Consider the following 16,631-nt stretch of genomic DNA (forward strand, 5'->3'; position numbering starts at 1 on the left):
TGAACTTTTTTTTTTTTCCAGATCAGGGAAGTGGGTTATTTGTGGGGACCGATAGGATGAAGAATGAGGGACCGTCAATAAAGACTGTCCCTGCTCTTATTGGACAACTTTAATACCAATATGAGGAATTTATTAACATCTTTTCTTTGTTTAATGTCGCCACATTTAACATGTAAATGCACAGCACATACTGATCTTTTAAGCTGGAGGTAATAATGTATTTACCTTATTTACCCCACATAAAATAAATTCCCTATTGCTGAACTTGATGCTGAAGGCCTTAAACTACCAACATTTTAGCATGTTATTCCTGGGAAAGAGTCCAAAGTAAAAAAAAAAAAAGAAGAAGAAACGTGGGAATTAAACACACAAACTGATGCATGCAGACCACCACTTATAACTTTAGTTGTATTTTTTTTGTTGTCTCTGCAGCAATAGCTGTTTTTTTTTTTTGTGAACACTCACCACCCACCCTGTATGAATTACTCCTAGACTTGTTTCATTGTCCCCAGTTTTCCCTCACACCACATGCGAATCAACACGTCTTCTTGTTTTTAGTGTCCACCACAAAGAGTGAGCAGAGCCCACAGCTGCATGTCTTTTCACACGTCCCCTGATGCCATGATCTCATTCAAGCGGCCGTAGTGTTTTCTGGATGGATTCGGGTTGTTGCTCTGCTCTGCTGTCTGCAGACCAGCTTAAGGGCCACCACTGCCGAAAAGCTCTGTGCTCAGTCAGCCACGGGCCGGGTGATGTTGGGGCGTCAGATGCCTCAGTGAGCGCTTTGTGTTTTTACTTGACACTTTTCTTTCCTCTCCAGATTTACTGCTGCACTGTCTTTACTTCCCTTGCTAAATTTAAGAACTCCAAAAAGTCCTACCAGTATTTTTGGTCTAATTTCTACCGCAAATGTCTTCGTACACTTGAAATAAGACAAAACTAGCTAACCAGTAACTTCTCAACATGAAATTTGAGCTGGGATTAAGTCAATATTGATAAAAAAAAAAAAAAAAACTATTAGTTCCACTGCCACATTATTTCATTTAGATCCCGTACTTTTTTCATAAATATGAAGGTACTATTCACTTAAACAAGCTCTTTCATCTTGCTGAAAAGTAACTCATAATTTCATTTTAAATTACAAATTGGCTCACTTTGCCTTGAAGTATTTGGAGAGTTTGAAGTAAGGGGAAACAGTTTCTCCTTTTCACTTCACCCGTCATGCTGTTGTATATTTATTCAAGTTTTTTCCTCTTTTTAAACTTAGCAAAACCCAAGTCTTATTTCAGACCTCTCTGGTGTTAGATTATGTCTGCCTCCTCCTGTGGCTTGTGCCAGGGCTGGGTGGAAACAGAGAGAAAACCTTGTCATCAAACCAACAGATGTCCTTTTCAAGCAGGATGGAATTTGTATTGTATTCTTACTAGAGATATTGTTTACATTTATTGCTCAATAATGAATACCAGCAACTATGTTAGACTAAATCTGGGACACATTGCATGTAGTACACGGTATTTTGACTCCTTACTTGAGTTCTGACTGTTTAGCATTTGTCACATTTTAGTGTAGAAATGATTAAAAAAAAGACAACCAAATTATGGAAACTAAGTCAAGACAAGTTTTATAATGCTGTGGAGACGGCAGATAGAATTTATATCTATTTAGGTTTAGGATAAACTGTTTCAGAGTTGTAGATCTGTTCTGTCGCTCCAGAATCTACAGACTCGGTGGGTCAGAAGACAGATTTCCAAGCTGAGCTGCTGGACGATGTGTTTTCTTTACTGATTTGCTTGTTGAATAATGGGACACGTATCTGCAGTGGAAGTCAAAGCAAAAAGCTTTGACAAGAGCAGATGTTTAACCAGGCGCCGTCAGTGCCTATTACTCCACCCGATTCAAAGAGATGACGGTGGCTCCAGCGGAGTTGCATCATGGTTTACTGTATTTGGATCGCCGAGCAGCTGTTTCAGCTGGCAGCTGACGCTCGATTGTCTTTGCAGCCATTTGTTCCCCATTTAGGTCTTTGCCCGCTGCACTGAATTCGTAGCTCTTATTTTGATTGATGACATAGTTTTAAGTTTAAAGTCTGATCAAAGCGAAGTATTGTAGGAGATTATCCCCCAAACTTTAAATTTTTTCTGGGTGAGGGGTTTGCTTGCTTTTCTTTTAACATATCTACTTATTGCCTGTAACGGTGACTTCTCTTGACATAAACTGGATTTTATGGTAACAAGAATAATTTGGAGTGCAGGAAATATAATTGCTGTGGAACTCTTAAAGGGAATCATGTCCTTCTTACTTCTTGGCGTCTTTTCAACCACGAACTTAAGTAAACTCTTTTGTGATTTTTGTGATTAACATAACGTAATGCATATTTGAGATAAATAAAAGATTACACCAATACTTTCTAGAATCACCTCTGACTGCACTTACACTTTAAAATCCTCTCACTTCCTCAGCATTGCACTTGTACAAACTAAAAATATATCCTCTCCTCTCTGACATAATTGGAGCTTGGTAACATATATGTGACTACGCTCTGATCTGAACTCTGTTTGATGTCAAAGGTGACCCTCTAGTCTCTTAACAGGATTCCATCAAAGGTCGCTTTGTTTTTAGCTCCATGCAGCCTCCCAACAGCTTCTCTGTCTCTGATCAAGAAAGTATTTCAGCCTCATCTGGTTTGTGGCAAACTTTATACTTGTAAAAATCCTCCATCCTTTTTCATTTCACTTAACAAATGTCACACTGCTTTGTGTTGACCTACCAGATAAAATTTAAATGAAATACCTTGAATTATGTGATTATAATAAGTCAAAATGTGAAGAAGGGTTATTCATACATTTACCAGGCACAAGCACTCACGGGAGGCCTTTCGAGATCACAGTGGCTCTCAGTTAAGTTGAAAATGAGATTTTCCCCACAATTTTCACCCGCTGCTGTGGAAAATACACGGTGGGTCAGTAAAAAAAGCCCGGCCACTGAAGCTCAGTTTCACGGCCTGCCAAATACCACACCACAACACAGAAGCACAGGAGACACTCTGACAATGATTTATCATCCTCTGTCCCTCAGGTTGTTCTCCTTCATCAGCCTGCCACTCTGCTGTTGCTAGCTCTCGCTCTCTCTTTATTCTCCCTGTCCCGCTCCTCTTACGAGGCTCCGGTTGATTTCCTGGGCGGGTGTTTGTTGGCCTTCTGTTCTTAAAGAGCTGGAGCTCCAGCAACAACCTCGACTTGTACATCCTGAAGCCGTAGGACTCGAGTGCGTTATCTTAAATAGAAGCGATTTGAGCCTAGACGCTCAAAAGTGACAATCAGGTCGTTGAACTCCGCTTAGATTTCGACTGGCAAGAGCCGTGTGCACTTGTTAGAGAGGAAGTGTGTGATGGTCCGTTTGTTGACCGACATGTCATATGGTGTGTTGTACATATCGTGGCGTGACAATGATCCTTTGTGTAATCTTTTTTGTATAATCAAAAAAGATTTCTTTGCAAAGAAACATCAAAGGTTTTGTAAGAGCAAATGTGACACCATGATGAAATGCGTACTGTCTGCCAGCTGCATTTTGTCTCTCCTTAATGTTCTTTTTTTGTTGTTGTTTTGTTTTTTTACATATTGCAAATTCCTTGAAATTAGCCAGCAACTGGTGATGATGGGAATGGAGTGACGGGGTCCATTAGGCTCCAGAGCTGCATTAATGAGCTGAATGTCTGTTGCGTTCGTCTCAAGTGTGATGACTAAAGAGTTGCATGCGCAAAACCGACAGAATAGGAGCAGCATTTTGATTGCAAAACGAGATCAAGGGATTGTGGTGTGCTTTTTCGGTGCTATGCAGCAGGCTCAGCGCTGGGTACCAGACAACCCGACTTGTCAGTCGCACTCTCAACTTTTTCCAGTAGGAAACGGTGCAGACGCATAGTCCATCTCATGCAGATTTTTGGAGCGTACAGAATAGGGAGACGTGTGCAGTTTCGCTGTATGCACTTTTCCAGTCGGTGAGTGTTGTTTTCTTTCTCAGATTACAGATTGAGAAGGGTAGTGGTCTGAACCTGAAACCAGGGCCAAGCCCCAATTACTGCATTCTTGCGCTGCAGCCATTAGCTCACTGTCCCAGGAGATTCTAAATCTCATAACAAGGAATGACATGGAAAAAGTGATTTAAAATCAAATAAGATTCTTGAGGGACAGAGGGATTTTTTTTTAATATACTGCTCAAGTGTTTGAATTTTTACATAGTACCTCTCTTCTGGCTGTAGTTATGCTCGAGCAGAGAAACTCTGTTTTTCATTTGGTTTTTGTATAAAAGGCAACATCCTGGATTTTTTTTTTTGTAGTTTTTTAAAGTAATTATCTTTCACTCTCCCTTTGCACACTTGATATTTTGACATTTAAAATCTTTATTTTTCTTTTTTCTTTGTTTTTCTGATTTTGAAAATATTAAAAGGTTCACTCCATTTCACCATTCTTTTTCAGACTAAAGAACAGCAAGACCAAATATTAAATCAGAGCAATAAAGTCTTCCTCTACTGCGCCTTTTTGGACTACAGGTGGGTCTATGTCTATTGTCCCGATGCTAAATCTCTCTTTTAGACGTAGCACAAACCCGTTGTCATCTCTCAAGTCCTTTTCTTTTTGCTTTATGTTATCTGGTTCAGCCTGCAGGGCTAAAATATTATATGGAGGAGACAGAAAAAAAACATAGGTTTGGAAAAGGTCTATTTCCTTTTTACTTATCCGAACCGAAAACATCCAGTGATAAATGTGTTGCTGTTCCTGTTTTATATTAAGCAACAGCCCTCCGCTGAGATATTGCCTTCTAAAACCTGGATCCAAAAAGCTGTTTGAAGGGCATAAATCATTGTAAAATGAAGTCTGATTGAGTTGGATTCAAAGACTTCCTCCTCTCGCTCCCCTTTGCCCTGAAGCTCACGAAAAATGTGAATTATTAAATTATCCCGACAGAGTCAGCAAATAGAAGTGCGCTTGCCTCCCACGCAGGATTAGATTGAGTGAACGCTGCCAGCAGTGCTCAGATAAACTCTGCCTTGTCTGCTTATTTGTCCTTCAGGTTTTAATCTTTCTGCTGAATGCATTTGCTATGTAAATAATCCCTACATTTTGTCTTTTGTCTTAGCACTAATGAGGGAGTGTGGTCCAATGAAGGCTGCGTTCGCTCAGATGGAAACTCGTCGTATTCTGTGTGCATGTGCAACCATCTTACCAATTTTGCCATCCTCATGCAAGTTGTGCACTTGGAGGTATACATTTTTTTATTGCCCTTTAAAGCTGTTTTTTTAGCTATCCACATTTAAATACTAATAATCAAGTACTTTCTAGCCTGAAAGTGTTGTTTTAATCAAAACATTTAAAACAGGTTTTGATCTTTAGAAGATTATCATGCTTTAGCGTCTCATTGTGTAATTTACCAAAACCAAAGCAAAAATGTCAAAACTAAATAAGAATAGCAAACCCTCTATATTATAAAGAGTAATATATTAAAATTCTGGTCCAGACTTGCAATTCATCAGCCAACACATGTGAATCAGGTTGAATTCTGGACTTTAACTTTTCCGCTACATCAGCTTTATTCATTTAACCTTCTACAATTCTGCAGTAGATGTGCTGTTGTTTGAATTTTATTGTCTTGTTTGTGACCACGTCAGATGGTTTCTAAAACCACAGCCATACCAAGGAGTTCTGATTTGACTCAATCACTACAGATTCCACTTGTCTTGTGGTCGCAAAACAAGCCCAAATCATTACCCTTTCAACACCTTGCTTGACATTTGATATTATTATTATTCTTATAGATGCTGATGTGTTGGTTTTGGTTTTTGCCCAATCAGACATCTGTGCTTTGGTTATGTTTCTCCTCCCCCACACACACACACACACACATGGCACCATTTATTCACAAAGGTAGTTCAGATGGAACTTTGCAGTCTCACTGTGCGTTCTTGTGTGGCAGCTATTACCATCAAGTCTTACAAATCAGTTCATTTTCCTGAAACTGCCATGCATTTTAATACGTTAGAACCTTTAGAACCTGAGATGTAATCCATGGGTTGCAGTTTCTGTCAGAGCATTTGATCGAGAACACCTGCCCGCTGCTCAACCTCTGCATTCCAACAGAAACAGCAAGAATAACATTCATTTAAAAGATTGTTTTCACCTTGAGTCAAATGACTTTGTTAATAAAACGCTCATCTGAGCTTCAGCTCTTTGCAAAAGCACGGCACATGTGTTTTATGGCCAACAAGACTGAAACGACACTGCTTACCTGCAGTCCGAGAAAAAGTTTTGAAATTGGCGCAGTCTTTTATTAAATTATTCACTCCATACAATATATCCATAAGCATACAGATAGCATGCATGTGTCTTTCTGCGCAAGAAAAACAAGCAGTTAAGAAGGGAATGTTTGTTCTTAATCACCAGCTGTCCACTCTTATTCAACAATACACCACATCCTCTGGATTCCTGAAAAAATAAGTCTGTTTTCAAGAATATAATTGGACTGGCCTTTGTGGTTTACTCACTGGTTTGACATACAGTAATCAGACCCACAGGGAGGCCCCCACTACATTTTATTGTCCACAATAGGCCACAGCGACTTACGAAACATAAAATATTTCAGCATATTGTCATGTTACAACCGCGAACCGCAGTGTATTTTATTGGGATTGTATGTAATTGATTAACACCATAAAGTGCATAATTGTAAAAAAAATAAATAAATAAAAAATTTTATTAAAAAAAATACAGATCTGTAACATGTGAATTTGCATCTTTCTTCTGCCAAATTTGTGCGTGACTAACAGTTGTCCTGTCAATAGATTCCCACCACCAGAGCGGCGTATCTCAGCAACTCCTCCAGAGTTACTGCGGACCTCAGAACTAGTCTTTTGGCAGATTTTCAAGCAATGTTGTTGCAGTAGATTTCACAAAACAGAGGGGACTGAAGACAAAATGACAGGAACATGTTTCAAATTTGTAAAAACATATAAGTATTTTCTGCACATTTACTTCAAAATTATGCTTTACTTTGCGTCGGTCTATCACATGAAATAAACGTCAAGGGATGTGAGTAGTTTTGGAAGGAACTGAATATGATCACAATGCCATTCTTAACTTGTCCTTCATTTTTAACTGTGGTTGTTTTGTGCCTCACGAGAACAGCAGTAATCTCTTAATTACTGTGTCCTGTACAGCAGTGTTTCCCAACCTTGGTCCTCAAGGCACACTGTCCTGCATGTTTTAGGTATTTTCTTGCTTCAGTCCAGCTGATTTCAATTGATGACAGATTAACAGACGTTTGTTGAACTGCAATTAGTTGAATCAGGCACATTAAAGCAGGGAAACCTCTAAAACATGTAGGACAGTGTGCCTTGAGGACCAGGATTGGGAAGCACTGCTGTACAGTATTAGACCCCTTAGAATCCAAAGTTTCTATAATATGCAAGCCGTCGTGCAATGAAAGTATGGTTAGCATCCACAATAAGCTTCTTTTTTTTCTTCTTAAAGAGGAAAGTGGATTTCTTATGGCAGCGAAGTGAGCCAGTTTTCTATTTAGGCAGCAGAAGTCAATTTGATGCTATACTTTCTTAGAGTAGGTCTCTAATTAGTGGGTTGCTTCTTCCCTCAGCTGCAAGGGATCATCCCACGTTTCCTTTCGCCTGAAGCTTGAGAGTCCTCTGCTCTCATAATAACAAGGCACATGCGTAAACAGTTCATAGAGAATCAAAACCATACTCTCAAAATAGCCTGAGCACCAAAACAGGATTAGAGCACTTGGCCCAAACTCTCTCTGTTTATATAGATATTTATATATGCACAATTTATACAGATCATAGAGATTAAACCCATCTTCATGCAGATATCATGAAGTAGTAATCTGTCAGATTAGAGTCAGTTTTACAAGCATTATTTCAAACATTTTTGGCTTCCTTTAAATGTAAGGCGTAGTAAACCGAACTGAAGCCCTCCCAATTACGTTTTTCTCTTTTGTGTGAGTGTAAGGGATGCACTAGTTAAGCTTAAGATAATATGCACATCTTGTCCAGTGCTGACATTGATCTGTCTCTTTATACAGCTCACTCCTGGCCACAAGATGGCACTATCAACCATTGGGTATATTGGGTGTTCAATATCCATCTTCTGCCTGGCCATCACTCTGGTTACATTTGCAGTTCTTTCGTGAGTATTATCAACAGTTATTGTGATGTCATTTCTTTAAGCATCAGGTTTTTATGTAATCAGCTACATACTTATTACTTATTAATAAATACATGTCCACATTTGCACAAATTTATTACATAATTATGAAAGTGTTACATTGACTTTTGTTTTTGCATCTGTGTCCACGTTGCAGGTCTGTTAGTACCATCCGTAATGAGCGCTACCACATCCACGCCAACCTGTCCTTTGCCATCCTGGTGGCAGAGATCTTACTGCTCATCAGCGCTCGCTTTGAGCCGGGCACGGTCAGTGCATTCTGCAGCAACTTTAACTATACAGACGATGCTCCTGATGCCGTATATAGATCTATGCAAATATCACTGTTCCTACCCTTTTTCCACTTCAAAGTTCTATCTTTATATTTTCTAATTTATCAGTCAATTTTCAGTTAGCGTTAGGGTTAGCATGTTTTGACATGATCATACAAATGTTTTTTGTTGTGTGTTTTTTTCTACAGTGTCTTGTATTTGGTGTCATGTGTTTTTTTATGTTCTGGAAAATGAAACACAAAAGAATCATGGAAAACAAAAATATGTGTTTTCCATACTCAGCTATAATTTCCTGCCCTAGTATAGACTTAAGAAGTTCAAAAAAAGAAAAATCCACATTAAAAACCTTTGAAGACTGTTTAATGACTTTTAAATATGAGGAATGATGATCAAAACATTAACAGAATCAAAAAGTTTTGACGAATAGTGAAGTTTTACTGAGGTCCTGTTAAACTGTTGCAAACTATCTCGGTGTTACCTTGTAACACTTTTCCTTTTGTAATCGTTCATAAACAGGTAAATCAGAGGAGGATCTAATTATTAACGTTCTGATTTTCTTCCATTTCGCAGCTGCCCTGTAAGGTCATGGCCGTCCTGCTTCACTTCTTCTTTCTGAGCGCGTTTGCCTGGATGCTGGTGGAGGGTCTGCATCTCTACAGCATGGTGGTGAAGGTGTTTGGCTCAGAAGGCAGCAAACACTTTTACTACTATGGCATTGGATGGGGTAGATGTTTTGTTTTTCTTTTCTTCCTGATTTTAAGGATTTCTTTCCACATTGCTTGACTGACTTTAGTTCCTACGTCATTGTATTTAACAATCTTTTATTTGTATATAATGAAATAAATGACCATTATTCAGTCAATGATTAAACCTGCATTTAATAAAGATATTAGGTAAGACATTCGGCTCTTTAAATGAGCTGTAAATTTGCAAACAGAAAGAGACATTTGTGTTATAAAGCTACATTCTTTAATTGGTGATTATGTGTAAACCATTATTATTATTATTTTCATATTGGACCTCTTAGTATGACACAATCTTATTTTATGTTTTCCTACCGGCCAGAGCAGTTTGTCCTTTTGTGTGACTATCTGAAAATTATAATTATAAGACTTGTCTGGCAGCTAGAAGTAAAGCTGTAATGGAAACAAAACAAATATGCTCATTTAAAAAAAAGAAAGACAGGAAACTAAATCTGCTGTTGGCTGCAATTAAAATAAATCTTTTCTACTTTGTGTCTTAATACCTCTCTTATGACTGGTTCTTTTTTTGCACAAAAAGAAGCCATTATTTTCTAGGAAAATTATCAAATTAAACCGTTGTAGAAACTAGACTCAGTGCTGACGGACACGCAGCAGCCCTACTGGGGTGAGGTTTTGTAGATTTAAGAGTACGTAAAGTGATTAAAGTCTTCCTGTGGACTCAAAGCTACAAAGAAAGACAAACAGCACAAAGCAAAATTAGGCATAAAAGCAGCAGGCTTTATGTCAGAGATGTGCAACCTGCAGCTCTTTGAATCTTCAACAACAACTCTTAATAACGTTGGCTAAGAATGATAAAAGTTTAGTTTTCAAATATAGATATAATGACGAATGCAGTTTTAGCAGTCTTTCAACGCATAGTTGCATTGAATTTCCACAACAAAAAGTATCATTAATGTTTACCACATCTATTTTTTGTTGTCATTACATTGAAAATGTCTACGTTTTTGTCACATAATGTTCCACAATTATCAACGTTCTGTAGAATAAAAAATTTGCCTATTCTCTTTATTACCTCAAAATTTCTTTAGAAGACATATGTAAAAAAAATTCTAAGTTGTCTCTTATTAAAAGGTTGTGGAAAATTAGCAGAGTGGATGTAGGGCAAAAATGGCTCTTTGGATTAAAAATACTAGAGATGTAATATTGAGTTCTTGTTGTATAGTAAGTTAGTTATATTGTATGTTCTTGTGAAAGCCCCTTGATCTACTATTACTTTAAATCATGGTTATGTTAAGGTGTTGTGCAGCATGTTCTGCCTGCTTCTTTCTAATTGCTCATTTTCGCTGGCAGATATGTCACAAAGTTCTTCCCGAATAGAGACTTCATCTGGTTGTGCTTAATACATATCTCAGGATTGGGGTGTGTTATTAGAAAATAGTATTTTCAAAATAACAGAATTAAGTTACAGTCAAAGATTGTTATCAGAAAGGTTATTATGTTATTAAGTTGTTGAAGTAGGGACGAGTTTATGCTCTGCTTCAAAATACAACAGGGAAAGAAGCAGAGGAAAACGTGTATTCTTTTCCAAAATATCATAAATCTAAATTCAGCTAAAAATACAATTTGCAATCTTTTACACAAAGACAAATTAGTGGGTTTTATGTGAGTTTTATTTGTAAATCCAATGCATTTCCACTAATTTGCATCCCATGTAAAACGGCCTTAAAATGCAATCTTTTTTTATTGCTGCATGATCCCACTCTTTTTATTATTATCTTGAGTACATTTATTCAGTGGAGAAAAAAAAGTTAAATGTTTAATACAGCATTTAGTCTTCTTTTCTAACATTTAAGACAGCTGCAGCATATAGTGAAAGGAGAAGCAAGTATATGCAAATGTATATACTTGTTGTTTTATTGTATTTATTTTCTTTATATCAAAGTCTCATTTAAATTGCTTATAATACCACACTTATTTTCTGATAAATTATCGCTTATGGTTATATTTGTATTTGGTAATACTTAACACTTTGGATGAAGCAGCATGTCAACAAATTAGCTAAACTGTCTTAAAAATGGAAAAGTATAACAAAAAATGCTTTATTTGAAACATTTATTTTAAGGATTGATAGGGATAGGAATAAAGCATCACATTTGCACCGTTTTAAAGTTTGCTAGATATTTGCGCAATTCATTCTTTTTTTTGTTTTTCTTAGTAAGTGCTTTATTTTAAACTAACTATTATTGTAAATAGACTGCCATGGTGTTACATTATGTTGCAATTTTTACAATACTTAATTTCACAGTTTGATACATGTATATGTTTATGCATATGAATATGCGTTAGATAGAAAATGATCGGTGTAAATTTGGCCACCTAAACCTATTAGTCCCCCCCATCGTGTTTCAGCTCACGTCAGTCATGCCTAATGCTACATTAGTGAATGTTTTGTTATTTTCTTTTGTCCCAGGTTCTCCACTGCTGATCTGTGTTGTGTCTGCGACATCGGCCCTCAAAAGCTATGGAGAGACTGTCAAGTAAGTACGGCCTCCGCATGTGGAACTGTGAGGACTTTAATTTGTTCCATGGCCGCCGTTGCGCAAGAATGACATCACCTGTGAGAGAAAGTGGAAACAACAGCTTTTAATGTTATGTACAACTGTCTAGATTAGCAGCATAATGCCTAAATTTGCATTAAAACATTGTAAGCTTTTTACTGGTTATGGAAAGCTTTGTAACTTTCCCTTGTTGTTTCAGCTGCTGGCTGTCGCTGGAGATGGGAGCCATTTGGGCATTTGTGGCACCTGCTCTTTTCGTCATTGTGGTGAGAAACTTCTTAAAAATATGTGTTTTTTTAGCACAGTTTTGCCTCATTTCCTGTGTATTCTGCATTACTATTTTTATTGACTCAAATCTTTGATGCCCAGGTTAACATAGGCATCCTGATATCCGTGACGAGAATCATATCAAGAATCAGTGGGGAGAATTATAAGGTTCACGGAGATGCTAACGCGGTCAAGTGAGTTTGTTTGCACGATCAGAATCTTTCACTTACACAACATATTTATTCTACTTAAAAGCCGTAATCACGTTTATCTTTCGGTTTGCTTGAAGACTGACAGCCAAAGCAGTGGCAGTGCTCCTGCCCATACTCGGTATTTCCTGGATCTTTGGAGTTCTTGCCTTCAACACACACACGACTCCGTTTCTATATGTTTTTGCTGTATTTAACTCATTACAAGTAAGTTTTCCACTTTTCAATTTTGTTTTCACATTAAAGGCACCAAGTTATTTGAATTTCATAATTTATTAATTGTTCGCTTTCTTTTTAGGGGTTCTTTGTTTTCTTGTTCCACTGTCTTCTCAACTCTGAGGTATGGGGTAAAACACGTGGCATATGTATTATATTAAAGCAATTCACAACATTTTAACTCCTTCATACTTTGTATTGTAATAATCACGTGGATTTTCTGTGATAGATAAACACAAAGTAGTCTGTAATTGTAAAAAGATAGGGGAAACTACGCACATTTCAATATTATTTATATATGAAAATGCCAAAAAAAATTGCATGCATTTGTTAAAAAAAGCTCTCAGGAATTTTGTTGACACAACTAGTTATTAGGTTTAAGGGCAATTTCATTCTACTTTTTTGACACAGGTGCGCATTTGTCCATTAATTAGTAAAATAATACAATTTGTTAGATGATCTGAAACATTCAGCAGTGACAGAAAAAGCAAAAGCATAAGAAATTTGTAGGAGGAGGGAAAAGTTTTGACATATCTTTATCACAGAAGATTTTATTGGCAAGAAGCAGCAATGTCTCTCTTTTACAACATTACTCAGTTTGATTTTCTTTTTCTTCTAATACTTTTGATTCTTGGACTTCATGGTTTCTGATTCTTTCTGCAGGTCAGAGCTGCATTCAAGCACAAAACCAAGGTTTGGTCTCTCACCAGCAGCTCTATAAGAAACGCCAATGTGAAACCATTCAACTCTGACATTGTGAGTGTCAACATTGATGCATATGTGCCAACAAAACTGGACTGTTTTGCTCCTAAAAGCCTAATGTTCCCTTTTCCTGTCTCACAAAACAGATGAATGGAAACAAGGAGGGTGTAACTCCCACTAAGATGAACACATGGGACAAAAGCACCAACTCGGCCAACCGTTTTGACCTCTCCGCTGTGTGACAGGAGAACAATGTGTGGCTCACTTGGGTGGAAAGGCAAACACTGGCCAGAGAGCTCTTCCACTCTGTCATTACATGCAGTCAATTTGAAGTTGTATAATATGTTCACGCTTGAGGACAAACAGACTTGTTGGACTGTGCTTGATATTCTCCCACAGAGAATGTTCTGTGTTGCTCTCAAAGTAAAAGAAAAAAAAAATCCGATTTTTCAGGAGAGGTCCGCAGGATTAATGAGAGTAACCGAAATGCTCCAATAAACAGCACGGCACATGCAGGAAACACACCAGTAGCTAGTGGAGAGTTCGGCAGATGAACTGAATCTTCACATTTCTGAAGCAAGACCAAAATGAGCTACTAGGCTGATGTTTGTGACATTGTTGTCTTAGTTTATGCTAAATTAATAGATTTTAGAAAAAACATATTTTCCATCTGCTGCAATATTCCCTAACCAATGTTTCATCTTGCAATGAATGTTTAAATTCACAATAATGGCCTAAACTCTACACTCCTTTCTTACGTACAGATATCGTTTTTATTACATTATGTGAAGTTACAACTAAGTGATTGGTAAAGCCTAAACGAACTGTGAAGAGGTTTCCCAGACTCTGCATAAATGGGACAATCAAGCCCCCCTTCCTTCAATGGTTAACTCTTATTATCTCTGCTAAGCAGCATAGAAACAAGACAGTCAGTTCAGGTAAAACAAGTTTCCGGCTACATTTGAAGAATAACATTTCATAACAGTTTTTTTAAAGTACAGAAGACAAAATATATGAATTAGAATCAGCCTTTATCTGTCAGTGTACTGAAATGAAATCTGCTTCAGTATAGCCCATCCAAAGAACAAAAGAAAAGACAAACGAACAACGTAAGGCATGTGTAGACAGGTACCTAAGGCTGCTGCCCCCATGGGAGGCGCTGCCCTTCCCTTAGTAGGTACATGATGTACAGAGCTTTACAAACCCTTTGTGTCTTTAGAGGTGGAGCAAATGTATCAATCTTGTCTGTTTTAAAAGTGTTAGAACTGATCTCACCAACTGTAGAAGAAATGAGAAACAAACGAAAAGATTAATCTTTCAGAGGACCTAAGAATCTGAAAAAGTTCAGAAATGAGTATAAACCCTGAAGAAACGTCTAAAAGAAAAACTCCTTCTCTCCTTTACATGTATTGTTGGTGATTTCTGGTGCCAGTATGACTTTTTGCTGCTCTCTTATGCACATCCTCCAGACAAAGATGAATACCCGACACACCGCTGCCAATGTCCAACTTTACATCCGCACAGGCCAAAAAAACTGTGAAATGGTTTCCTGCTACATTTGAAGAATAACATTTAATTTAAAAAAAAAATTAAGTACAGAAGACATAAAGAATCAGAAATGAGATTCTGGGATGCTGTCTAAATCTCACCAAAAAGACTGATATTGAATCAAAACAATCAGAGCATGTGAACACTTAGGCAACCAGACTGTTGCCATTTTTCTTAATCATATAAATCAAATTAACAGTGGAAGAAAACTTTTAAAAGTTTTTTCAATTTCACAAAAAATGACCATTTTGATGGGATGAAACTCTTTCTTATTATTGGAATAACAAGAAAACGAGACATTTACTTTGAGCAAGATGGAACCTAAAAGAACCATATTTATGCAAATGACTAGCTACATAATCAGGTGACTAGTTATCTAGATCAAGTCTTTCTTTTTCTTAATTGGTTGAATATAATAAAAGTAGATTTCTTTCAATGGTAAGACATAGGATTAGTATTGATCTTTTCATCAAAATGATTGTGGTTTGTACAGTAAACGGTGTTATGATGACACATGCTGTTATTTGCAGGCAGGAATTAAGCACACTTTATTGTGTTTAGAAACTAACTTTCAGAATGTTCTCAGAATTGTTTGCATAATCATGAACGAAAGGACCAAGAACACATAGTGTCAGTTTTAAATATAGTGTTATTTTATACTTTTAAAACAACGCAACACCAGCTGTTAATCTATTGTACATCACAAAGAAAAAAGTGCTGACTTTATCTACGTAATTATGTAGTGGACACAGTACTGATATAGTTTCGGCGACAGCACAAAATAACATTACAGAAGATTCTATGGCAGAGAACCTAAAAGTCTGTATTTATTTATGCTGTGACTCTGAGTATTGTGTAGCCTTGGAACTTTGTTATAGCTGCAAAATTACTTTTGTTCACAGTGTTTATTTTTTTATTTGTATTTTTTTCTTGAAAAATACTTGCTGGAATATTATTATTATTATTATTATTATTATTATTATTGCAAATGCTTTTTAAGGAACAGTGAATACTTTTAATGTGTCCTACAAAATTCTGTGAAATTTTTGGTTTTTTTATGTATTTCTGCTACATTTTGCTAGATTTTCATGGTACAAAAAGTATGAATCGTGTTTTACTACATAGGGTTGAGATTGATTAGGGTTGGTGTTTTTGTTCCTAGATACTTACTTTGTTAAAAATGTCCTTTATTGTACACTGTGTCAAAATAAAATTTCTTATTTACTGTAAGTGGATCAGCACTCACTTTTTTAATATCAGAATAAAATTAAATATTTTAGCATTTGTGTGATTTTGGGTAGTTTTTTTCCTGTAGTATTTTCCTGTAATGTTACTTAATTTGTATATTCAGTTCTATCTTATTTAAAAATTTACATTTATTTCAAGAATTTGTCATTTTCCTTTTATTTAGAATTTTTACAATGATTTTCAAAAGTTTAATATTATCCCTTGCATTTTGCAAAGCTGTAAGTAAACATTTCTTTCTTTTAGGATTATAATTGTTATTTCCAAACACAGTAGTTCATAGTTTTGTAGTGAAAGAAAAAGGGGCAAATGGATTTGACACATTCTTACTTTAAGGTGAAGACATCTATAAAACAATAACCCAAGTTTCACAATTTTACAAAGCATCTTTCATCACTGATAGGCTGCGCAAAAGCAGCTGAGGAAGAGCTGCACAGATGCACAAATATAGAAAAAGACTGCTGGAGAACCATTAGTCATTCAGTCCATAAATCTTCTTTAGGGAGGAGCGACAAGAAGAAAGTTATTGCTAAAAGAAAATCAAGATAGTTGTTCTGAGTTTCCCGCAAGCCTTATAGTGGACACAGAAAATGCAGACGAGGCGTTCTGATTAGATGAGACCAAGAATAACATGTTATGGAGCCTGCAATGTGCTTCATGCTGAGCACACCATTCC

At 36.8% G+C, this 16,631-nt stretch overlaps 1 protein-coding gene across 3 annotated transcripts in view; it reads left to right on the plus strand.

The window, feature by feature from the left end:
• adgrd1 (adhesion G protein-coupled receptor D1) overlaps positions 1 to 14,765 on the plus strand; it is a 35,405-nt gene extending 20,640 nt beyond the window's left edge. For all 3 annotated transcript variants that reach the window (XM_028034665.1, XM_028034666.1, XM_028034667.1), the window contains 12 exons: positions 4,476 to 4,549; positions 5,137 to 5,260; positions 8,092 to 8,195; positions 8,371 to 8,482; positions 9,077 to 9,230; positions 11,681 to 11,747; positions 11,968 to 12,034; positions 12,138 to 12,229; positions 12,325 to 12,451; positions 12,543 to 12,584; positions 13,124 to 13,216; positions 13,309 to 14,765. In XM_028034665.1, coding sequence (XP_027890466.1) covers positions 4,476 to 4,549; positions 5,137 to 5,260; positions 8,092 to 8,195; positions 8,371 to 8,482; positions 9,077 to 9,230; positions 11,681 to 11,747; positions 11,968 to 12,034; positions 12,138 to 12,229; positions 12,325 to 12,451; positions 12,543 to 12,584; positions 13,124 to 13,216; positions 13,309 to 13,404 — 1,152 coding nt within the window. In that variant the 3' untranslated portion in view covers positions 13,405 to 14,765. The remainder of the gene's footprint in view (positions 1 to 4,475; positions 4,550 to 5,136; positions 5,261 to 8,091; positions 8,196 to 8,370; positions 8,483 to 9,076; positions 9,231 to 11,680; positions 11,748 to 11,967; positions 12,035 to 12,137; positions 12,230 to 12,324; positions 12,452 to 12,542; positions 12,585 to 13,123; positions 13,217 to 13,308) is intronic.
• Positions 14,766 to 16,631: the final 1,866 nt, after the last annotated feature.

This window comes from Xiphophorus couchianus, chromosome 12 (genome assembly GCF_001444195.1).
Source record: "Xiphophorus couchianus chromosome 12, X_couchianus-1.0, whole genome shotgun sequence".
Taxonomy (NCBI): domain Eukaryota; kingdom Metazoa; phylum Chordata; class Actinopteri; order Cyprinodontiformes; family Poeciliidae; genus Xiphophorus; species Xiphophorus couchianus.